The sequence below is a fragment of the Sorex araneus genome, chromosome 3 (assembly GCF_027595985.1).
Source record: "Sorex araneus isolate mSorAra2 chromosome 3, mSorAra2.pri, whole genome shotgun sequence".
NCBI classification, from domain to species: Eukaryota; Metazoa; Chordata; class Mammalia; order Eulipotyphla; family Soricidae; genus Sorex; species Sorex araneus.
Window position 1 is genome coordinate 156,358,200 of NC_073304.1, and position 25,608 is coordinate 156,383,807.

At 47.8% G+C, this 25,608-nt stretch overlaps 1 protein-coding gene across 3 annotated transcripts in view; it reads right to left on the minus strand.

The window, feature by feature from the left end:
• Nucleotides 1-1,323: 1,323 nt before the first annotated feature.
• The window catches only part of NTM (neurotrimin), a 433,089-nt gene continuing 408,804 nt past the window's right edge, over nucleotides 1,324-25,608 (minus strand). The window contains exons 4-9 of one of the 3 annotated variants that reach the window (XM_055131029.1): nucleotides 24,824-24,958; nucleotides 22,218-22,338; nucleotides 15,522-15,673; nucleotides 11,703-11,738; nucleotides 7,285-7,317; nucleotides 1,324-3,156 (exon numbers count right to left, since the gene is read on the minus strand). In XM_055131029.1, coding sequence (XP_054987004.1) covers nucleotides 3,056-3,156; nucleotides 7,285-7,317; nucleotides 11,703-11,738; nucleotides 15,522-15,673; nucleotides 22,218-22,338; nucleotides 24,824-24,958 — 578 coding nt within the window. In that variant the 3' untranslated portion in view covers nucleotides 1,324-3,055. The remainder of the gene's footprint in view (nucleotides 3,157-7,284; nucleotides 7,318-11,702; nucleotides 11,739-15,521; nucleotides 15,674-22,217; nucleotides 22,339-24,823; nucleotides 24,959-25,608) is intronic. The other 2 variants (XM_004614127.2, XM_004614129.2) reach the window with 2 other exon arrangements.

Here is a 25,608-nt window from a genome sequence, read left to right on the forward strand (position 1 = left end):
GAGCATCAGAGGGGAGGACACCCCTCCTCTGAGTAAGAATTCTCCTTACTGGCATCTCCATCAATCCTGTCCAAGCTGGCTCCCTTCCAGCGTATTCTGGCATAATCTGAGCTCTGAGAAGCCATAGGACCAGAAGGGTCACTAACTTGACACCAGGTCAAAGAAAGTTTTCTTTGTTGATGACTGACAAAGTCGACTATGATGGTAGGATGCAGTGGTGCTGGAGTACACTCAAGTGGATAGAAAGGGAAAGCTTGGATTCCAATGGAGAAGACATGCATTGTCTTATTTCAGATTTCTGGATACTACTCTAATCCTCCAGTCTGAGTTCCTACAAGTCCCAGGCTCAGGAAGCTTCCAAATCCCCACCCACCCCATTGTTTCCATTCTACCAAGAGCCCAAGTCCTGCTTATCCCAGCCCAGCTTGGGGACATGGAGGCTGCCAATCTGTTGGGTGTTACCAGCCTGTAACAACAGTGGGAAGAGTCAAGAAGTGGAGGGGGTGAGTGGGTAACCAGGCATCTGGAGGTGAGGGTGTAAAGCAGAAGGGCACAATAAACCTGAAGGCAGCCCCTCCAGTCCCCGTCTTGAGCAGCCCCAGTAAATAGGAGGATACTTCCCACATACCCATCGCCCTCCAAGAATACATGACCAGAGACACCCCAGATGGTTCATTTCTGACCCTCCCTCCTGACCTGCAGTGAAACTCAGGGCTACATACTTAACCCCCCAAGTCCATAAGACTAGAATTATTATAATTTGATTTTGCATTACAAATTGTCTTTCTACAAATATGCCTTTAGAATTGAGGTTGGGGTTGGGGACAAAATAGAAGGAAGAGAGTGCCCTACATTGGTTGATGACATGGGGTCATTCAGTCATGTTGCAGATGATCAACTGATTGATAGATATTGATTTTATTCCATACTGTCCTTCCTCTGCCTTCCTTCAGAAACAATCACCCAGAAATTAGATGGAATATAATGATTGTATTACATTCTGCCTTTCACTAAGAATCCTTGACTCAGTTCTATTTCCAGGAGGAAGGTGGGAGAGACATTTGGGCACAGGTAGGAGGCTGGAAGCCTTGGTCAGGGTCTTCTGGAGCCAGGGGATGTTAGACCTTGCCCCCAGTTCCCAGCTCCTGTCAGGAGATGAAGGGTATTTCCACTGTACCCCCAAGATGAGGAATAAAGGTTCAAGGTCCATCAATTGAATGTAACACTTTCCCCTCCAAGTCTACATCCCAAATCCAGCAGGCTCTGCCCCACTCTCCCTTCCCTGCTCCACCCCAACTTGAGAATAAGGTGACACACCAGATGAAGAGGGACATGGAACACTTTTTAATGTCAAGTCAGAGACAATCCCTCCCCCCAGCCCCCAATCCCAGTTTCCCTCATCACATCCAGAACCCCTCCCCGAGGCCTCTCTGGTTTCCAGGCTTCGGGGGGTGGGGAAAAAATGACCTAAAAAAGGCATTTTTCTTCTCTTTCACACACACACACACATACACACACACACACACACACACACACGAAGGTGAGAAATTAAATAAAAGAAACCAAGAGGTTTCCATTCTCCAGTGGTCCCAAAGGCAACAGATCCTCACTGGGCTAAAGCAAGTGTTGACAGAGTTGAGTTGGGTCAGTTGCTTGCCATAGGTTAATGCCCGAGGCCGAAGGAAGCCTTGACCTCCAAGTGCCACACCTGGCAGAGGTGCTGTGCCAGATATTAGTGGTGTCGATGTTGTTCTCTGAGAAATGTCTCTGACGTGTCAAGAACCCAAGAAAATCAAAAAGAGCAGGAGCTGTTCACACAATTACCAGTAAACGCTATCATCGTTGAGATCCACACACAGCTAACGCCATATACAGCATGCAGTAATGTCGGAGAAAGGAGCTGCTGAGAACAAAAATGGCTTGAACTCTAACCAAAGGGGAAAAAAAATAGATGTGTGTATATGTATATATATACTGTAGAATATATGTCATCAACACAAGCCTCGCTAACCAACTCAAGAAAACAGTGCGGTTCGCCCTTCCACTTCCAAACAGCATTTAGAAGCATAGCAGTGTCTGCGTTAGATGCCAAAATAAGGAGAAATCAGTAGCGCTGGTGGAGCTGTCGGTTCAACCGGATGTGGGTTTTGTGTTGTCTCATTTTGTGGTGGCTTTGCCATGTGGCTCACCATGTGGTGATCGCCCAGTGTGTGGGCCACCGGTTGTAAACCTCGGAAAGAAACACACGACTCGTTTCTAACGTTGCACAAACATACTTCACCCCCTTCGTGTCGGCACCTCTTAGCTGTGTCTGGTTTTTGCACGAAGCACACTAGACTCATCTCAGAAAATATAATTAATAAAATTAATAAAGACTCAGAATCCCTTATTATCCATGATGTCTGTGTAGTAGTAAAATGGAGAGGGGGGCCAAGAAAGTTCACCAGGTGGTTGTGACTGCACGGCGGGGTGGGTGGTCAGAGCTGGCACGTTGGCTTTCTGTTGACTTCCTGTCTGGGTTGAAATTTTGCAGTGTCACACGCATGAACATGGCACAGTCTCCAAGGGCTGGCCACGGTGCCACAGACCTGCTGGTCATGCTGGGCCCATGTCTCTGACTGATCAAATTAGAGACAGCCAACTCCAGAATTTTCTCTGATGGGGGTTCTTGAGCGGGCAGTGTGGCAGAGCCCTGGCTCACTCTGACAACCAAGAATTTGCAACAGGCCACTGTCGGCTGGATACCCAGAGCCGGCTGCTGCTCTTCCCATTTGCAGAAAGGAAAATGAACCAACATATGGATCCTTAAAGATTGGCAGGACCCAGAAGCCGATTTTGAATTTCCTTTTGCAGTTACCCCCACCCCGCCACGTCGGTTTTGTTCCCCTCCCTCGAATGTGTGCCCCATGAGGTTCTGCTTCTCAGAATCGCGTGTGGTTACATCGGAGTTAGAAACGGGGTGTCTGGCTGCTGTGGTCGAAGCTGCTGGGTCTGTGGGGTGGTAGGCGCTGTGGCTGTAGCTTCTCCCGGCATTGGGGGGGAAGGGATGCTCACGTCAAAACTTCAGCAGGAGGTGCAGCCCCAGAAGGGGTAGCAGCCAGATGCAGCCGGCCCTCCTCGACGTGCCGTTGTTCACCTCACTGACGGCTCCGGGGCCTGTGGAGAGAACACAGGGGTGAGGTGTGGCAGGGGTGCTGGCCCTGGGCCTGGCCTCTGAGGATGAGGCACCCCTCCCCCACTCAGGCAGTCTCAGCTGCTTCTGTTCCATACCTGGGGCGACCTGAGAAAGGCAGCTTCTGGGCCTCCGATTCTCAACCCGCCCCCCAAGATATTATTCCAGAGGACCCACAGCTTGAGACCAGTGGGCCCTCAGTAGGGCAGGGAGGAAACCGGGGGGGATGGCGGCCACCCTTGGAAGAAGGTTGAGAAACACTAGTCTAGAAGCTTCTGTCCCCGGGATGCAGACAGTATGCTGGGAGGTCAATGTGAACCGGCACGTCCTACCCCTTCTCTGTGTTTCCACCAATTACAGCCACACTCAGGGTCAAGTTCAAAGTGAAGGAGGAGGAGGAATGAATGGCAGCCTGAGTGCCCGCTTCCCCCACCCTCACTCTGGAGAGGTCTGTCCACGCCGCCCTCCTCCAATCTCAGGGCCGAGCTCCAGCCGCTGCAGCGGAGTCGGCCCCCTCCCTCTGCACGGCCACCACAGACCAGGCACAGCTGTCTGCAGGGCAGAGGACGTCTCCAGGAGTGGCTGTGGGAGCAAGCGCAGAACAGAAAGGCTTTGCCGCTCAGGTGAGGCGGGAGAGGTGAGAGGACGAGAGGACGGGGAGGCTGGTGCTGCCCCCATCACCTTCCAGCCTGCTATGGCTGGGAGCTGCCAGCGGGTGTCCCCGTGAGCCACAGGCCCGCCCAGCCTGCCATCAGACGCGTGCTGAGGCGGACCCAGAATGTCACGGGTCACACAATTTCCAGTATCTCCTGGGTCTTTCTGGAGCAGAGACCCTTACATCTGCCTACTTCAGCCAGCCATGCCCCCAACGTGTGAGGCTGCGTGTGATCCTGAGCAGTGGCAAGTAGTTGGGCTGCTCAGAAATCAGGAGGCTATGGGAGTGGGGATGGTGCTCAGACCCACCTGCTCTCGCACGCTCTGACATTCTGGCCCCAAATCCTGCTCCTTATTTTGGATTTCTCTCCTGTCCTGCCCCACCCTCCTCTGCAAGCTCCAGAGATCCTTAACTCCAAGCCTCTAACCTGAGTCTAAGGTATGAAGGAGATTCACAGCATCACCTGCCAGGCCTGGGGTGGGATTGGGTGGCTTGGCAGAGCCAGCAGGGACCAAGGGCATGGCGGTCCCAGGTGGGGTCTACACTCCAAGCACAGTATTCCCTCTGCCATGCACACACCCTGCTGCGTGGCTCCTGGTCAGCTCTTGATCTCCTGGAGTTCAGGCCTTCCTGCTCCAGGATACCCACTCCCTGTCCCTGCACCCAAACCCTGCATATCCTCTATCTAGAACCAGGTCCCTGCATGCAAATGTCTCCTAATTCTCCCCAATAGCAAGTGAGAGCTGGGATGGGGAGATTTTTTGTTAAAGCAAGTGAGAGTCCCAGGGAAGGGAAGGGAGCTGGTATTCCAGCTAGTCGTCCTTGCCATGCCCAGACAGGACCCCAGGCAGATGGCTCTGTCCTGTGTGGACAGGACCCTAGGCAGATAGCACACTGTGCACAGACAGAATGCCCTGTGGAAGATGGCTGAAAATTCCCTGGGGGGCCAGGAACTCTGTGGAGTGGTGGTGTCTGTGCAAGGTGCCCTCTGATGCATGTTCCTTCTCAGTGCTCAGCTGGGGGGCTGCTCTGTGGCTCTGCTTCATGCTGGAAAGCACCCAACAGCTGCAGGGCTGGGGCCTGACTACAGGGGCCTGAAAATTCTGCCCATAGAAGAAAGGAAAGATCACTGAGCATGCCCAGACCCTACTTGAGCTTGTGTATGTGTGCATGTGTGTACACAAATGCATGTGTACTTATGTGCATATGTGCTTATGTGCATATGTAGATGCATGTATGTACACCCATCTTTACATACATATGAGTGTGCATATGGACATGTGTATGCATGTATATGCATACACAAATGTGTGTACATGCATATGTGCACAAATGTGTCTATGCATGTGTGTATGTGCACGCATGTTTGTGTGCATGTGCGAACATGTTGTGTGTATAAGTGTGCATGAATGTGCACACATGTTTGTGTGTGTGCTCATGCATGTGTTGTTACCACACCCCTGTGCTGAGCCTCCTTGCTGCCCAGTGCCATCTCAGATCTGAGTGGCTGTGCCCCGTGTGAGTTCGCAGCTCACCGCCCCCAACCCCTTCCTTCACTCCCTTCACTTCCAACCCTCCTTATTTTGGAGGTGCATCACATCGGGGAGCCTTGACCAGGACAAGTGCATGTGGGGCAGAGCGGTGGGTTCCACACCAGCCTCAGGAGAGATGGCCCTGGCTCCTGCCACTTCCCATCACAGGACCGGTGGGGTTTGTGCCTTGGCCTGACCCCTTCAGCTAATTTCTTATGCTAATTCCCGGGTGAAAGCATTACATTTGCAAAGATCATGCCATTAATCTCTTTGACATCTGTAACCTTTGCAAACTTTCTGGGGACAACACTCACCTACCGGTTGCTAATTTGCCTTCCACCCCTTAGCTGCCCTTCCTGCCTCATGGTCTTCATTTTCTCCAGTACACACACAAGCACACATGCAAACAGACCAATGTACATGCAGAGGCCCATGGAGTGAAACTTCCAGCATGTTCTCTTTGCTTTCCATGCTCACAGACTCTGTCCTGTTGTTCGAAGTGCTCTCCTCTCAACTTGCTCCCAATCCTTGCACCAGCTTCCTCCTCCTCCTCCTCCTCCTCCTCCTCCTCCTCCTCCTCCTCCTCCCCCCTTTCATCCTTCTCCTCTTCGTCCTCCCTCTCCTTCTCCTTCTCTTTCTCCTCTTCCTCCTCCTCTTGCTTCTCCTTCTCCTCTTCCTCCTCCTCTCTTTCCTTCTTCATCCTCTTCTGTTTCTGTCTCCTTTTCTCCTCCTCCATCTCCTTCCCTTCTTCCTTTTCTTCTGCTTGTTTTGGGGCTACTCCCTGTGGTGCTCAGAGCTTATTTCAATCATTCCTTGTGGTGCTTACCACAACATAAGTGCATTAACCCCTGTACTATCTCTCTGGCCCTGTGTGAGTTTTTCTTTTGAGATTCTACTTGGAGTGGGAATCTGATGCCACACAGAGCCTATGGGTGTGTGCATCACCTTGGGAAGCCTCCGGTGAGGATTCCAGGCAGTGTGCGTTGTGTCCCAGCCCTAATGACACAGGCTGAGGATTCACACCTGCCACAATGGCACAGGAGGACAAAACCTCAGTGGACCAGAAGGACTCTCCAAAGGATCATGACTCCTGTCCCAAGGATACTGTTCTCTGCACTAACTTGGAGCAGGCTGACCCTCGCCCCTCCAGTGAGACCCCTGCACCTGCCCCACCTCAAAGCATCCCACTCCATCACAGGACAGTGCTGAGAGAAGAGATCCAGCCCATAGCACAGTCTGTGCTGGTCCATTGCCAGGTGACATGGCTCACCCAGAGGAGGCCTCTGGTCTCCCTCCAGTCACGTTCCCCCGACACGGACGTCATTCTCATCTCCCTCTCATTAAAGAGCTGCGGAGGCTTAAAGAGACTAATCACGGGGACAGTCAGGGTCCCGGAGAACCGCCAAGAGTGTCAATTTTCTACTGGAAACATCTGGCAGGAATGAAAGCCTCAAATAAGACACACTTTATTTGTAGCTGAATGACTCACCAGGGCCCTCCCCTTCCTCCCTTCCCCCTGCTCCCTTCCCTTCTTCCCCTCCCCTCTCCCCCCACCCCACTTCTTTTTCAGCTCCAAGTTAAAGAGACAGAGACAGAGACAGCAGAAGCAAAGGGCTACATGCAGGCTGGGCTGAGGAGACCTCACTTCAGAGGGTGAGTGTACAAGTGAGAAGCCTGACAGAAGTGCCCAGACTTGGGTCTGGCAGTGCCCATTAGTGCCGCCAGCAGAGAGAAATTAGGCTTCCACAAGTTCAAGCTGCCAGGGAGCAAGGGTTGTACTGGGGACACGTTAATCTGTGTTGGTGCAGAGCTGGGCCCGGGGTTCGAGGGAGCCCTGTGAGCTGCTTTCTGGCGTTAGGTCAGAAGAGACAGAGGCATGCCCACCCCAGGCAGGCAGCGGCTGCCTAGGAACCAAGTATACCAACCTTTCCAAGGGGTCAGAGCTGTGGTTTTCACTTCTACAAGAAATTAAACACAAGTCACTGTTAATGAAGAAAGCGGTGGGAGGCGCTCTCTGCCCTCCATGGATGGTTTGGGAATGAGCCCTCCAGAGCCCTCTTCCAAGGGCCTCCCCTTGGCCAGACCTCAGCCCAGTCCTTCAATGCGCACCCTCCACTCAGCTCGAAGTCCTCCAGCCCACATCCCTATGCCCTCCACTGTGCGGGGGAAGTCGCTGCTGCCAGAGCTGATGCTTGGTGGCCAGGTGGCATCACCCATCCAAGGGAGGCTCATTCCTGGAACCCAGACACAGTTCAGCCGCAGGTCCCAAGGCTCTGAGCCAGACTATCGCTGCTTGAGTTGAGGTGTGAAGGTCTTAAGTATAAAATGAGCTGAGACCAGGAAGCTAGTCCTCAATAATTGCAATGTGGGTGCTCGTGCTGTGCCGGACGATTCTCTACCACTGATGAGAAAGAATAAATGCACAGAGGAGCCCACACCTTTGCCCCTTGGATGAGTCAGAAGATTGAAAAACTGGAAGAGGCTCTAATCGGATGCCTGGAACAGGAGACCTGACTTGGGGCTGTGACTCTTGTGTTCCAGGGACCCTCCATGCAGTGGGGTCTGCACCAGGGGATCCCACCCTGTTTCCACTTGGCGTTCTCAGAACTATCTCTGCACTGGCATGAATGGCCTCATCCTTGAATGGAGCTGGATGCCGAGCAGGTGGAAATCTCTCACAATGCATTTGTTTATCAGATCCCAGGAAGTGCATTCCAAAAAGCTAACATTTTTGTCAGTTACATCTTTTTAAAAACCTGGAAAAGATATGGACACGGACACCTTTTGCAGTGAAGTAATTTCATTCTCTGTGTAAAGGTGCTCCCAACCTGAAGGAAAGACACTTTAGATATGACTCAGCCTAAAGTCACCCAAGATATTTGAGCAAAATAGCTACATGCTTGGGCATGCAAGACCTCAATTTTCTCTTAAAAAGCATGTTTGATGATACATGAAGATGAAACAAGAAAGATGCTCTCTCTGTGTATCTATTTCTCTCTCTCTATCTCTCTCTCTCTCTGTGTAGGTGACTCTGAAATCCATTAGGAAGATTTAAAGATGGACAAGGTTATCTAGAATCAAACGGACTATTTTGAGGTCCAACCAAGATGGCAGAAAGGAGCCAGGAGCCATGTTGCCTGTGTTTTGGGGGAGAAAAATCCCTTGGAAAGTGAATAAGGGACTGTTTTATAAATGCAGGAACCCTGTTGAGTCTTTCTCAACAAAGGAGGGTAGCTGGAAGAAGGTAAGAGCTTGGAGAGAGAGAGCTGGATGCTGGATGGATAAAGTGCTCATAGACCCTTCACTCTGAAATAACAATGGGGGCAGCTGGGGTCAGTAGGCTGAAAAGAGATGGGAATATTGGATTTTCATCTCTGCTGGAGAAAGAAAGCAGGGAGGGCTATATTTGAGAGTTAGGCTTATTGGAATGACAATATTGAACTGTTCCTCTGCAGTGGTGTGCCCAAATCTCTCTGTCTCTCTCTGTCTCTCTCCCTTTCACACGCACAGCTAGAAGACTGCACTCATCCTTGAATATTCTAGAATGTATTCTTGAGTTTTCTTAGGCAGGAGTGCACCAGGTATTCTAGGAGTAGGACTGTCTTTCTTTCCCCCTGGAGGGAGTGATGTAGCCAAGCTCTGGTTTCTTTTGTCCCTCCCTGCAGTACTCCAGCCCATTCCCTTTGACTCAGTTCTATGGAGAGAAGGAAAGAAGCATGTTTGTCTGACCCTCTGGACCCTAGCTGAAGTGTCATCTTGGATCTGGATGGGTCTGGCATGAGCCTTCATAGAGAGGCTTATCCAGGTCATTCACACTTGGATAAATCCTTTACTATTAAGGAAACAAGCAAACCTGCTCCCAGGCCCCCAAGCAAATATTTTAAGTCAATCCATTAAGTGAACTGTCAGCTGTCAAAGCCAATGCATGTGGCTGAATCCAAGTATCCAGGTAAACACAAGGATACTGCCTGATTCTAGTGAGCGGAGGACTGGTTTTATGTCAGGATGAATAGAATCCATACACGGGCTAGAAAGAGGGTGCAAAAAGAAATTTTGTACACCTCTGTCAATTAGACACATGCACCTTAGAAATGTTAACTGCTGGATGACTGGGGTAATTCCTTAATCCTTCTGCAAAAAAAACCTGATCCTCTCTCCTCCAGCAAGTTTTTCATTCTGACACACAGTTTGCTTTAGTCTCCGATTCTTTAATAAGTTGGCTTGATGAGCCTGGCAAGGTTCACCGACATTAATCAGGCAACCTTTCCCAGCCCACTGATACCATCAGCTCTGACTTTATGCTGCAGAGATAAAGGACAAAGGCCAAGGGGCTGGGAAATGAACAGCCTCTGAGCCGCTGAGTTTGCAGTGTGGGCCCCGGCCTGCTCTCCCAGAAGTTTTTGTGAGTGATGGTGGTACGTCCCTGCATTTTTATTCATCATCACAGGAGCCTGGAACCAACAAGTATTAATCCAAAAGGATGGCATGAAATCTGTTGTGTTTGCAAGGGGAGGGGGTCAGAGAAACACTTCAAGGGTGGTAGAAAATGCTGAGGAAGAATGAAATTCTCTTATCAGAGACATTCTTGTCCATTCAGATACTGGGTAGCAAAAGAGTTTTGTATCTCTTAAAACCAAGGGAGTCCTGTTTATGGAAACTGCATGAAATAAATGTTGTTGGGTATTTCCAAGATGAGCTGAGCATGGACAGGGAGTAGTCCTTGGGAAGAAAGCTAGCTCTCTAGTCTGTTGGGGATTTTCAAAGAAGGAGAGAAGAAAAAATAAGATTATAGATGAGTGAGGGATGGGCCTTAAGTGCAAAGTTTAGCATGACTCCCATATTCTTAAGATAAACAAAAAGAATTATTCACTCTACAAAAGGCTCCACGGGTGGGTTTAAGGATGCGCAGATGTCTACATGGTATAACTTTACACTCAACAAGGAGGAAGAGACACGGTGGATGTCCTGCTCTTTGGAAGCACTTCCTCTAAAATTCATTCCCTTCAACATCTTCCCCAACCTCCTGAGCCTATTACAGCTCTTCCAATAATGACTTTTTCAGCAACCAGATGTGATTGGATATCCACAGGATGGGTTTGAGGTCAAAGAATTGGGGTGGAAAGTGGACACAGTCATCCTTTCCTGTCCTTACAGCTGCCTATGGCTGGGCAGGTCTGTGGCTGGCACTGCCCTTTTGGGAAAATTGTTTGCATGGCACATCTTTTATTCCTACCACACTTCCTCAGTCCACTTCCTTCAAATGTTCGGTTATGGTCTTAATGCATTTCTCATGGACTTTTAAAATGAGTGGTTTGTGCAGATGGAGGCCAGACCCAGGTGTGCTTGTGGGAAAGAGCGTGAAGTAGGAGGACGGGAAGGAGGACAGATACATGAGTCCATGCACCCTGTGACATCACATGTGTCTCTCTTTCAGCTGTTTCGTGATTCAAACTTGTACATAAGAGTTTCAAGTTGATCGACTAACAAGAAGCTTAATAAATCCTCAGATGATGACTTTAATGACACCATTGTGAGATATAACAATTTCCACAATTTTTCCCTTACTGAGCTATTTTTGTAATAATTCCATTTGCCATCTTGATGTAACAAACAAGCAATATAAAATAAACTATTCTATGCCTGCTAAGGGGGCAGGCTTGAGGGGTGGGTGGAAAACTGACACTGGTGGAGGGAAGGTCACATAGGTGGTGGGATTGGTGTTGGAAAACGAGTACCTGAAACAATTGTATCTTGAACAACTTTGTAAATCATTTTACAAAATGAAATGATTTTGACATGAGGCAGACCACACAACCTTCAGAAGAATTTAACTAAGTCTGAGGGCACTGGCCAGGAGTGGAGAACCATTCCATAGCAGCCTGTTCTCCAGGACTCCAGACGCTAAACTCCCAGACTGCCTCCTGACCACTGCCTGCCCTGTGTCCAGAGCCTTCTCTTTTGCCTTTGCTGCAGGGGAATTCTTCTCAGCATTCAAGTCTTTCTGTGCTTGGTGCTTAAGTCTGTGGCCTCGGGTCAACAGTAGGACTCTTATTATGAGACCTGTCAGTGGACTGGTCTTTTCTTCCTGTTGGTTCCAACCCTTCCCTCCACCTTTCACCTCTACCCAAGATGTTGATAATGTTTCCTTGAGTCTCCCCTTCCTGTGCCTTCTAGCAATGCTCAGAAGGAAAGTGAGCTTTGGAGTTTAGCCAATGTCCCAGACAGCCCTATCCTCCCCCTACCACCCACTAAACAACTTTAGTAGCAACCACTGGGAAAGGGGGGAAGGCGGTCTCAGGGAGGATGGGAGGGGAGGAAACCATAAGGCAAGAGGGATACTGACCTTGTAACAAAGTTGAGCTTGTGGGCTCATTTAGTTCTAAACCGGGTGGGGACATACAGGAGAGAAAAATGAAAACAAACACGTATTATATACAGCAGCTATATATCTTCCATATATAGTTTGTATACTGCCTCTCACAAACGTTTCTGGAGGAACAGATAAATGAAGGATGACACACAAAACAAAGGAGGTGAAATAGATGTTGGTGGGAGACATACCCAATGGCCTTTGGCTTCCGTGCTGAGGCAGTGGGCAGGAAGTAAGCCCAAGGGTCACTCTAGGAGGAGTCCCAGACCTGGTGGATCAACTCTTAGCTCATGCTGAGCTTGGGTTCTGATGGGATCCCCAAGGATCAAGATGAGAGCTCTGTCTCCCACCTCCAGAAATCCCTGAATTCCTGATTTCATGGCCCCGTGACAGGAACAAAATACCCAGAAGCACCGTGTTGGGGATGAGGGGAGCAGGCCCCTTTGAGTTCCCAATAGCCCCACCAGACTCAGGTGCCCAGAACACTGCTGGTCCCTGATAGGAAGGAACACCACATTGTTTGAGTCCCGCAAAGTTATTCACCTCCATGAGGGTCTCCTAACACCAGCACACCCAGTTTTTCAGTGTCAAGGTCAGGTGGATGGGGCAGTGTGAGGAAGCACATGCTGATAACGGAACTGGATTTCTGTGCTTGGGGGGAAGGAAGTGCAAAGTGAAGTTCATGGAACCCTTCTAGCTAAGGCTGCCTAACTGCCTGGCCTGCAGGCTTCCTACTTTTCCTCTATCATATACAGCAGCTGTGTATCTTTCATATATAGTTTGTATACTGCCTCTCACAAACATTTGTGGAGGAATGAATAAATGAAGGATGACACACAAAACAAAGGGGCTGAAACAGATGTGGTGAGAGATATACCCAACAACCTTTGGCTTCCGTGCTGAGGCAGCGGACAGGAAGTAAGCCCGAGGGTCTTTGAAAATCAGGAAACAGCAAGGACAAACTGCTGTGAATTCATATTTGTCTAAAGGCCTGGTTGCTGGCAAGTCTCAATCTTGAATTCAGGGAGTACGCTAATGTCTGGACTCGTCCACTCACTGATTGGGTTACAAACACCCAATCCAAACAGGAATGAGATTCCACCCACCCAGCGATCTATGGTGTTTGTGTGGCCTTCCCACGAGAAGGTCCACAGAAATGGGTGCTCTGTGAGACCAAAGTAGAAATGTGATTGATTAAAATGTAGAAAAAATGCTTCGACCTGTTGTTCCCTCCTCAAGTTGTAGCATGTCAGGGTGTCATTGACTTGCGTTGAGCGCCCCCCACACATGCAGTTTACCTTTCTGAACTTCTTTGAATGCTATCATTTCTTCATTTCTCAGAGAAGCCTGTACCAGATGCTCATCACTGTAGCAATGCCAGCAAGACAGAGGGTGCATTGATGGGGGTGGGTGGGGAGGGGGCTCTGAATGCCACACATGGACCTCCAGATAAAAACCACTGATGTCACCGACTTTGCCTCCATCTGTCACTCATGCCATCTCTATCACTCTTTAGTCTCCCTGTGCTCATGGCCAACTACCTCTCAGGGAAGAGGCAGAATAAAGTAGTGACAAAATCAACTACAAAACCATTTTGTGCAGCCACATCAGAAAGGGGGGATATTCACAGTACTGGGGATGGCAGGGTGGGGAGGGCCACAGGGGAGCCTCCTGTTTGTGAGGTGGGAGCAGGAGGGGGCCCTTCCTTTCCAAGCCTAGCCCTTCTGTTCATGCAGACAGACACCTGCCAAAAAGCAGGAAAGGTCTGACAGGTGTGAGGCAATTATGACCCTTTCTGTGAGAGAGGTGTCGGGCGGCTCCATCACCCCCTCTGCAGCTCTGCTGACTCTCAGAGACCTGCTGGGAGCCAGGCCCACTTGCCCTCCCCTCCTGACATCCTCTGGAGCAGGGGGTGGACAGGGTGTGATTTGGGAGTAAAGATGAGGTCGTGGAGCAGAACACACAGATTGGGTGGGATGAGGGTGAGCGATCCTGCCATGGAGGGGAAGTGGCAGGACGTGAAGGTACAGGATTGCTGGGCCTTCTCAGCATCCAAAGGAGTTGTGTGTCTCTGTTGAGGAAGCTAGGCACACCTCAGCAGTGCATAGGGGCTATATCTGGCTCTGTGCTCAGGAGTGGTCCTTGGCAGTGCTCGGGGACACATGGTGTTCCGGATGGAACTGAGTTGGCCACCTGCAAGGTTAAGCATCTTAACTAGCTCTCTGGCCCAGAATTTATGTTCCTGCCACAGCTCTGCTAGTTTCCCCATCTCCTCCCCTCTCCCATCTCCCCCCACACACCACATGTTAATGTGGGGTCAGGAGCACACAGGTGCCTCTTCACCTGGGGACCTGGGACACGAGCTTAAAAATTCCAAAAACCTGCTGAGGTAGAAAAGCACCTGCCCCCATAGCAACCATAAACTCAGTCTAGAGGAAGGTTTCTCATTTCCAGGGCCACGGGAGTGGAGCCTAGAGGCCAGTGTGATAACAATTAAGCCCCCAGCTCACCTCTGTGGGCTTGTCCTACTCCCAGAAGTATGAGGCAGTGGGTCTACCAGGGAACCCGCTAATGTGCTTCCTTTACTTGTCTTCTGCAATCCAGACTGTAGTGTGTGATCAGCAAGTCACCTTGCATGCCTTAATTTTTCAACAACTGTTGACTGCAGTGGTCGATACATGACCACCTGATTTATGACAGACCACTGCTTGGTGAGACAAATACTTTTCTCTCTTATCTTATAAACATCTTATCTCAGTAGGGCTCACACTTACTCTATGCCAGTACTGCTCGAACTGGAAGTATGCTCAGGTCAGTGGTGTGGAGAGAGTCACCAAGGTCATGTCCATGTATTGCTGGCTCCCTGGGGTGTCCTATCAGATAGTGATGGCGGCTGGGTGGGGCATGCTGTGCCAGAGATTGAACTCAGGGCCTCCCGGCTGCTGAGAAGGTGCTCTACCTCTTTGCTTCCTGATAAATACCTAATCCAGCAAGACTCTACCTTTTGACAGAGAGGTTAGGCTTGGGGATGACCCACTTTTCAAGTTCACTCTCCCTTAGAAGCTGGTATTATTAGGGACTCCAAGGCCCATGACGCTACTTTTATCAGTATAATTCAGTTTTTCTGATTGGGCGGGGCATGCTGTTCCAGGGATTGAACTCAGGGCCTCAAGGGTGCGGGGCAGGTGCTCTAACTCTCTAATTTGTGATAAATACCAAATCTAGCAAGGCTCTACCTTTTGACATAGAGGGTAGGCGTGGGGATGACCCACTTTCCAGGTTCACTCTCCCTTAGAAGCTGATATTATTAGGGACCCCAAGGCCCATGATGCTACTTTTATCAATATAATTCAGTTTCTCTTAGTCTCAATGGGCAGAAAGAAAGTTTCAGAAATGATATCATTTTACCCTAATCTAGTGAACCAAGTGTTGAAACAGTTCATGGTCCTCTCTGGGCCTTTTACAATCACACCCAATTATTATCCCCATAGTCACTTTAGGAAGAAAAATGAAATGTCAGCCTGCCCACATCCTTTTCTCCCATTTCAAGCTTTCTTCCCATGACAGGATGAAATGTGGGTTCATTTCATTTGTTTTATTTTTCATTTTCTCCTACTCTCATCCACACCTACGTTCACACATTTAGTATGTAATTCAGTCCTATTGGACAGGTTCTCTTACTTCCATTGCCACTTCTCACTCCACCCTCCCCTGGACCTTCCTCCCCACCTCCTCCCTCTTCCCAGAGCCCTCCCTGCTCTCTCCAGGCGCCCAGCTCGGGCTCAGTCTTACCAAAGAGTGTGATGCTGGCATTGGTGTGGCCCAGCTTGTTGGAGGCCACGCACGTGTAGTTCCCATAGTCATGTTCAGAGACGTTGAAGAAGATCAGCTTTGAGAGGAAAGGCCTGTTTTCCACCTTGAGCCCTTTCTTTCCTTCTACCAGTCTGAGACAGTGAGAGAGAGACAGAAGGAGAAGGAAGAAGGTTATGGAAGAAAGTAGACCTGGAACTCACATTCTTCTCGTCCCCCTCCTGACCATATTGGTGCCACTTTCTCACTAGGCTGAGCCCTGAGACCCCACCCAATGACATACCTACTTGACACAGAAGTGCTGGAGGGATGTGTGTGTGTGTGTGTGTGTGTGTGTGTGTGTGTGTGTGTGTGCTTTGTGGGGAGTCACACCTGGAAATGCTCAAAGCTTCCTCTCTCTGAGCTCAGGGATCACTTCTGGAGGGGCTCAGGGGACTGAATGGGATGCATAGGACCAAATCCGGGTCCTGCATATACAGGACTATCTCTCCAGTACTACTCAACATGCATTTTTTTCAAAAAATATGCATATATATAGACTCACCATGAATTAAAAAGTTACAGATTTATTCATGATTGAATTCCAGTAGCACAATGTTCTTGCACCAATCCCTTCACCAGTGTCCACTGTCCTCCACCAATATCCCCAGTTTTCTTCCTGCCCTCCACCGTGCATCTGTGGCATGCATTTTCTTTTTTCTTCAATCCCTTTAGGCACTTTGCTTTATGATACTGTTACTGATAGGGTATCAGGTGAGTCACTTTACCTCCTTTCAGATCCCACTCTACAGCCTCTTCCAGAATAACCACTTCCCTCTATCACTCTCATAGTGGTCCCTTCCCTGACCTGTCCCTCCGCTCCCCACAGTGGCAAACTTCCTACTAAGGACTTGCTGTTTTGCTTCTTTTCTATTATCTTTGGACATTAATCATTCCTCTACTATGATCCACAAGTGAACAAAAGTATTCTGTCTGTCCCTCTGCCTCTGATTCATTTCACACAGCATGTCACTCTCCAGATCCACCCATGAAATAGCAAACTTCATGACTTCTCTTTTCTAATGGCTGCATAATATTCCATTGTGTGTATGTACCCTAACTTCTGTATCCAGTTGTGACACTTCACAGATGTCCATCTCTTGATGCAGAAAATTAAAAAATCAAGGGGGGAAGAAGATAATGAAAAATAATGAGTGAGCAGACATCAGGAATTCAGTTATACGAGTGATATGAGTGAGCGGCAGAGCCACAGATACAAAGCCCAGATTCAACATAACTGAAAACATGAGATCTAAGCTACAACCATTGAAACTTGTAATGTTCCTGTCAAGTTGACAGAAATAGATGGAGTGGGGGTCTGTGGGGAGGGAATCTGAGAACACTGGTGGAGGGAAGTTGAAACTGGTGGAAAGAATGGGGTTGAATTATTGTATCCCTAAAACTCAACTCTCAGTAACATTGTAAATCATGGCTCTTTAATAAAATTATAAAAAAATAATTAAAAAAAGATGGTTGGAAGCCAGTGCCTTCCATGTCTGAATATCCAGCTGTAATGTACACAGAGCACCACAAGTCTCACCCCTGGGGTCCATCCTGAGAACTTGACCCTGTGGGTGCAGGTAACCAGGGACATGGAGATGGTGATGCTCACTTTGACCATGACAGACTCAGACTTCAGACAGCAGAACCACTTGAGAGACTTAGAATAAAAATGCTATTCAAGCATCTGGATAATAAGATTTTCCTTTAAGAACTTGAAGCACTCTACAATAATACCTATTCATTATTATTATTGTGATGAATGGAAATAAAAGGTATCACTTTTATATTGGAGCATTCTGAGGAGCTCTGTCTCGACCAGTGTTCCTCAGCCTTTTATCCTGACCTCATTTCCCTTCTATGACACCGCGTTCTATCCATTGCCCCCCTGGTTTCATGCCGTGCCTTCCCCAGGGATGCAATTTTTTCCTGTGGCCCCTTGGAATAAGAAACACTGATCTAGGGGATCATAACAATTTTTCTGGAAGAGACAATTGATTCCTGCGAACTGGATCTTCTGGGTCAGGCTAGCTGCACCAAGCACTCAGTAAAGCAATCCTGTAGACCCCAAGGGCTCACGGTGGTTGTAAGTGCCCTAAAAAATGCACCAGGTAGTGACCAGGACAAACAGTGGAGCAATGACCTGTGTCCATGCACAGATGGTGCAAGGAAGGAGGAGGAGTTGGAGCACCCTCTTTCTTTCTTTTAATAAGTCTGGTAGGTTTTTGCTCTGAGAATGGGCTTTAAGACAACCTTTCACTCTGCCTGAAACAAAGCATGCTTGTTTGTTTAGTGCAGAATCTACGTACACTGGGAGAGAGAGACCCTGATGATCAGGGATGAGGCCTGCAGAGGTGTGGAGGATGACCACCTCTGTTGCTGGGTCCCATGGAGCGCAGGAGGGGAGGCAGAGAAACCAGGTCTGAGAGGGAACCCACCTCACCACAGGCTGAATGCTGGCTGCACGTGAGGGCACATGCTGGGACATGGGACCAGGAAAGTCCAGTGTGGGAAGCCCAGTCCTTCGGTGACAGAACCAAACTCTGTTTGTATTTGCGCTGTTCTCAGGGTAGAGTCCTGCTCTGCATTCCTGGGTCACCCCGTGTGCAGCGTGCTGAGCAGCAGCTTATTCTCTGCGGGGGTCACAAAGGTCGCAAACTGGCAGAACCTTAGACAACCCTGATCCAGAGAGGAGGCCAGTTCTAGCTCCACTTTCATCAAAATCTGCAGCGGAAGGAGAAGTGGCTCCAGGCTTGGCCTCTTTGCCTCTCCTTATTGCACTTCCCATGGGCATCTCCTTCCCCCATCTGCAAGGTGGGGGCAGTGACTTGCCAGTGTACATCCATCCTTACAAGGCACACTCTGCCCACCCCAGAGAGGTGCCATTTCCAGCTGTGATTCACATGTTATTCCTCCAGGGAGCACTGCTGGAGGGTGGGGTGGTGGTGGGCAGAGTGCCTCAACCCAGCCTCCAGGAGACTTCTGGGGACCCTCTTGGATCCCACTTAGGGACACTCTCAGGACTGGGAGCCACTCGCGGGAGAATGCAGCTGTGAATCAGCTCTCTGCTATGCCAAGAGGAGATGCCTCCTTCCCATGTGGCAGGGCGGACGTATCTTTAGCTAAAGGCCAGGTGCCGACAGCACTTTGCAGCTTAACACTATTGTCCTTGGCTGTCCCCAGAGCCATGGTCACGTGTCCTGGCACAGCATGTTTCCAGGTTTGGCCCTGACTTCCTGGAAGGTGGGATGGTGCTCACTGAGCTTGGTGCTCCCTCTTCTCCTGACCACACATGCTATGACCTGGAGAGGGCGCACCTGATCAGATCCCAGAGACACTTCCAGGGGCATTTGCACCCAGGGTTTGATCCCTAGTCCACAGAGCACTGCCAGGAGTAATTCCTGAGTGCAGAGTCAGGAGTAACCCTTGAGCATGGCTGCACGTTGCCACCAAAATAAAAAGACACCTCCAGACCCAGTTTCATCTAGCGAGACTGCTTTGATTTGTGTCTCCCAGCCACTCAGGTCTCTGGGAAATGGGACTGGCTTGCAGTTGGTCTTCTCTGAGGCCTGCCTGGAAGAGGTGTCTGCCAGTGCTTGTGGCCCAGGGACCAGCAGCTACAAGATGTCCAGAGTACAGAGGCCCTCTGGGAAACAGCAGAGGAGCAGCATGAGACAGATGGACAGCAGGAAGGAGAGAAAGAAAGAAAGAAAGAAAGAAAGAAAGAAAGAAAGAAAGAAAGAAAGAAAGAAAGAAAGAAAGAAAGAAGGAATGAAGAAAGAAAGAAAGAAAGAAAGAGAGAAAGAAAGAGAGAAAGAAAGAGAGAAAGAAAGAGAGAAAGAAAGAGAGAAGGAAAGAGAGAAGGAAAGAGAGAAGGAAAGAGAGAAGGAAAGAGAGAAAGAAAGAGAGAAAGAAAGAAGAAAGAAAGAAAGAAAGAAAGAAAGAAAGAAAGAAAGAAAGAAAGAAAGAAAGAAAGAAAGAAAGAAAGAAAGAAAGAAAGAAAGAAAGAAAGAAAAAGAAAGAAAGAAAGAAAGCCCCGCAGAGGGGACGCCAGCACAGCAGAGCCCAGGGCTCTGCAAGGCCCTGCCTTATGCCTGGGCTTTGCCTCCAGGCAGGGAAGGACAGCATGCCTCCCCCGGACCCCATGAACCCGCCGTGCAGGTCACAGCTCGTGCAGTCTTCCCTTTGCTTGTGTTCCCTTGCCTGTCTGCAGTCCTCACACTGGCTCAGCGGGCATTTTCCTACCCGAAGGAATGAGAAGGAGGGAAGCAGCCGATGACTCTTGGCAAACACTTGGGCAATGGACAATGGAAGGTCCAGGAATGAACCTGGCAGCTCCCTCATTTTTTGTTTTAGCTTTTGATTTTTCCAAACAGTGACACCTCAGACCTCAGCTTGCACAAGTTGAAGGGGAAGTGCAGGGAGAGGGAGAGACAGGCTCGTGTTTATTGATTAGGGCACAATTAGTCTCCTCTGCTTGATTCTGGATTCTTAAAAAGGGAGGCAGCCCCCTCGTATCTTGATGACTTGGCTTTTCTCTTTCCAGCCTGTTATTTCTTCTGTAAAATGGGCACAATGAATACAAGAGTCAAGGCAAAGAAGGTGTCCACTCTGCTGCTAATTTGGGAGAACAATGATTGGCCATACTGAATCTCATGACTCAGTTGTTCCAAACAAGGTATTTTTTGGGGTCTAATTGGCCTCCTTTGGGAAAGAAAGGGGACAGGCAGAAGCTCTTCTTAGCTGAATAGACAATGGGATGACCCCTGACCTGGGTCCTCCCCCAGCTCTACTTCCCAGTACCTTTTCTTTGTTTTTCTCTCTCAGTCTTTCCACCTCCACAGCTCCTTCCTCCTCCTCCCCACCCTCCCATACCTCCAGGTTTGCAACCCTCCCCCTTCCCAATTTCATGGCAGTGTTCTGGGCACCGGTTGTCTGTCCATCGTTCACCCACCTTACAGGAGTTCTTGGTTGACAGTGATTATTTATCTTACTAGATCTGAGCCTGTGTTGCCAAGTCATTCACTAACTCCTGGTAATTGTCAAACCTTTTGATGGCTACAAATATCTTGAGGCAGGAGGGAACAGTCTCCCTCTTTTCCCTTGTGGTGAAAATACCCTCTGGGCACAGACTCAATGGGGTCACAGACAATTTGATACACAGGACAGACTGCCTGGAACTCAGTGGAAGAAGTGACAGCTAGCTGGTTAATCTGTTCCTTCTCCAAGGAGCCTTATGCTACAGTCCAGAAAAGGTTCAAAACAGCTCCTGGAAGAACACAGGATGTTCTTGGCCAATAAAACATTCCCAGACCTCCCAATGTTCTTACTGGCCTTACTGCTGAAGCTTTACCTTTTTATGAAACTTGTTTCTTATAGGCTGTGGATTGTCATTTGTTTTTGTCACTTATTATCAGGGAAATGCAAATTAAAATCATAATGAAGTATCACCTCCAACAGTGAGAATGGTGTACAGTAAACCAACAGGAAACAACTAAGTTTGGCAGGGATGTGTAAAAAAGGAACCCTCATTCATGGTTGATGGCAGTGATGTTTGGTACAGACTCAGTGCAGAGTAGTACAGAAACTTCTCCATAAAATAAGAATAGAGCTTCCACATGATTCAGTAATTCCTCTTCTTGGAATCATCTACCTCAAGAAAATATTAACTGGATAAATGCACACTTATGCTCACTGCAGCACTAAGTACAGAGGCAGAATCTAGAAACATTCACCAAATTTCCAACCACAGATGAATGGAGAAAGAAGTTGTGTTCTATCTACACAATGGAATACTATGCTGTTCTAAGAAAAGATGAACTGTTGGCTGGAGATATGATCAATGGACTGTGAGCATGCTTTGCACCCAGGGAGTCCAAGTTTGAGCCTCGGCATCACATGGTCCTCCAAGGACCACCAGGAATGACCTCCAAATACTAAGTTGGAAATAGTATCTGAGCAGTGAGGGAACACCTAATCCCTATGCCCACCCCACACCCCACTCCCCATCCTCAAGGAGAGATGAAATCTTGCACTTTGCTGCAACTTGGATGGAACTGGAGGAAATCATGTTAGGCAAAATGAGTCATAGGGAGATGAATGAATACAACATGGTCTCACTCAACTGTTATATAAAGAGAAACAAAACAAGGGAATAGACAGTATCAAACAGTGACAAACCCTTGGCTCTGGATTAAAAATGAGATCACCAAGCAGTGAAAAGAAATAAAAAAATGAAAAAGAAAAAATACTGATTTCTTCTAGGCATGTTATGGTCAAATGCTTGTTCTAAAAAGCAATGGTAGAGTCAGAGAGGGACTTATTAAACCAAAGAGAGAATAATTTTCTACTGAGCATCCATGGAGGCAGGAGGTGCTCAGAAGACTTCTTAGGAACTCATACACAGTCATCTGAAACTTGGCAATTGTTTTCTTCATGGAAGCAGGGATGAGTGAAAGAGGGCATAATTTTTTTTCTCTGAAAATTATTTTTTGCTGACTCATTCTTGGTTTGAACTATTATGGCACATCAGGGCAATGTTTGTTTACCCATCTGTGTGTGGATGAAATTGTCAGCTCTCCATCCACCCATGTTCAGTGCCCTCCCACCATTAAGAAGACCCTTCCTGTTTTTTTTTACCTTTTGTCATCCTTGTACCACTGGAATTCAGCCGAGGGGACTGCTGAGGCCTCACATTGCAAAGTACCCTTCTGCCCCACAGGGACACCTGTACCCTTAGCTTCTGAAATGTATGGTGGATCTGCAGAGAAACAACAGTACATGGGCATTACCTTACAAAGGACAAAGGATGGGAAGGCAGGATGAGAAGGCATTCTCCACTCCAATTGGCTGGGGCATGAAAATGAAACCAGTCAGTGTTGTTCCAAGAAAAAAGTGGAATTTCCTTTGCATGAATTATTTCTGCCCCCTCTATCAAAGGGGGGAAGGGCCAGGCATTCAGGCCTATTTCCTCTTAAACATTTTAACTTTCATTGGATGATTTCTTCCACTCAACCCAACACCCCATGGTTGACAGGCAATACCTTTAATCAGTCTTATAGAATTTCTGCACACCAGTACTTGCCAGGGTATATAACCTCAAACTATTCAATTCCCATCAAAAGCTCAGCTGCAAGAAATAATATTCATGGAGAATTGCCTGAAGGATCTACAGATCAGTCATTGCAGGTCTTTGAAAATGGTTCCTCAATCAAGTCAGACCAAAGGAGACCGAACTGCTTGGCCTACATTCATTTGAAGTCTTTACCAAACGACCCTGGGCATTCCAATAGTTTGAAACTTTTACCTTGAAGTATATTATGAAAAATAGCCATAATAAACTTATGCTCTATTGCAGAAATATTGTATCATGATATTGACTATTTAATCCCCCTTATTGAAAGACCACATAAGAAGACTCAAAACATGGACAGCACTGCATCTTCTGTAGATTATGTTGTTCCTATTTGATTTCCAAAAATTGTTTTTCTGTCTGTGCTTACCTGGTATCAGGTTTAATTTGTAAATTAGACACAGCAAGAGATTAAGAGCTAATAATACATTTGAGCAATTATAACAATGTAATTCTTTTGCTAAAACTTACATAAATGTGATGTCGCTCTCCTAATTTCTTCTTGTGATATTTCTGAACTATAATTGACTGTCATGAAAACCACAGAAAGAAAATCTGCAGACCAAAATGGCAATCATAGCTCAAAGTGTGGAGAAATCCTGAAGACAACTTTCTCTTGGCTCTCAGTAACTGACCAAGTCATATTCCTTTCAAGCAGTTACTTTTCTTTTATCTTCTGGATATAAACCTTACAGCAGGTGACATTTTTCTCTTTGCTTTACCCCAAAGCCACACTGTGATCTGTACCTAGTCACTTGATCATGTGTATTTGATGCAGTTATCACTCATTTTCACTTATTTTTCAGAATAGGTTTTCATTTGCTTGCAATTCCTTGTGTTCTTTGGTTTTTCTCTGCAATTGGAAAGGAGCCTTTGATTTGATGTCTTTAGGGAATTACGATTTGGTAACAAGCACAGGTCAGGGCAGGGAGATGTAAACTCAGAAAATTATATGAAAAGGGAAAGAAAATCTTGCAGAAGGGAAAGAGTTCCTTTTCATAGTTGGAAGACCTGCCTCTTCAAAACCAAGAGGTGATAGCATTTATCACTGGAAAATAGTATTATCTTCTCAAAACCCTTGGCCCCTCTTTTTAAACTCTCCAATCCTGGTGTTCCTTATGCTGGCCTGGTGAGGGTGACAGATGAGATCACACCCAGTCACCGAGGTGTGGTGGTGTGGCCAGGCTTTCTCTTGTAATGACCAACTCTGTGTGGATATTCCTTTTCATGATTTCACAGTAGCCCCTTATGGTATTGAAATCTCCCTTCCAGGAGCAAGCATGTGCAGAAATCATACATGGATGATGACTGCACAGGTCTCCCCCAAGGCCCTGAATTATGATTGCTTTCACTCAACACAATCTAGTTCCCCAGGGAGGAGCCTCCTCTGGAAGGGCACATTGTGTTCTCACTTGATTTTGTGTTGTCCTAGTTTATTTCTGGTGGGAGATGACACTAATTAGTAGGTAGTAGAGATTGGTAAGTCATCAGTGGAAGGGTTGTTTCTATTTTCCCATGGATTTTCTAGTAAAATGTGAGGAAAAATGAATTGACATCACAATTGTTCATCAAAAAGGAAGTAGAATTTTAAATGGTTTGCAAATGATCAGTCATATTGCAATGAAGAATTGCATTTTCTAAAGGAAAGCTCAGGAAAAAATGGTCAACTTTGTTGAGATTAGTATGAATAGGTCATGCCAGAAGAACTGAGAGGTACTCCTTGATCATTGCTTGTTCCCTCAATGTTTTCCTCTCCATATGGGATGGGAAGTGGAGAGAGAGAGAATTTTGGGGACAATCTGAGAAAATGTTGGGAGGTTGATATGTGAAGAAGACTTAAGTCTATACATTATATATTTAATACCATTTAAGTGACCGTCCAGGAATCTAAGTCAACTTTGAGATTTTCTATAAATTAATCTTAGCTACATTGTTTAACAGAGTACTTGGAATTTTTATTCGTGAATGCTGTGAGGCTCCCTTACACGGTGTCCTGGGCTCACAGGTTTATCCAATTTTTTCAATGAGACCTAATGGCGATGAGTGCCACTTGGTCGAAGCTGTGATGACCAACAGCCATGCACGGGAGATGAGGCTGCCTGCGATTACTTACAATTCACGGTCACCTTTACTCTCCGGACCACCGGTGCAGCCACATCGTTGGAAGCGCTGCACTCATAGTCTCCAGACTGCTCCCGGGTAATCCCCTGGATTTCCAGATATTCATCCTCGCTCACAAAGCCCACAGCTGCAGAAAGAGGAGGAAAGAAAAAAAAAACATGGAGAAATTTAGAAAATCAAATCAGGGTGGGAATATCTGCAGAGAATGGTGGCCCCAAGTTCAGATTCTTAGGATCTGAGCCAAGTTTCCTTTCCCCACCTCCAGCCTCAACTTTTTCATGGCGCCCCAATGGACCCTGTGAAATGTTTGTTTCTGCCTGCATTGAGCATTGTGTCTTGAGAACCACTGCTCCCTGGTAAGTGATTAATAATTCTGACATTTACACTGCCCGCATCTTACCAAGCACCCAGGGCTCTGGGATCTGAGTGAGGCACCTCTGGGCAATATTAACTCTTCCCATCTCAGGGTATCATTTGGCCTAAACTGTGCAGTGAAGCACTGTCACCTGTCACTCGGACCACAGACTTATTGACACTACTGAACTGGCAGTTACATAAACACATTACACACACACACATACATGAACACACACACGTCCATGTGCACACATATATGCCCCCCCACCTCCACACACACACATACAAGTAACGGAAGACTGGGGAATCCAAGAAAGCATTTCAATCTCTAGTTTTAGACCTTGACAATCCAAGGATCTGTTTCCTCCAATTTTGTCAACTAGACCTCTTGGGTATGAAACAGTGAGGACAAAGCAATGA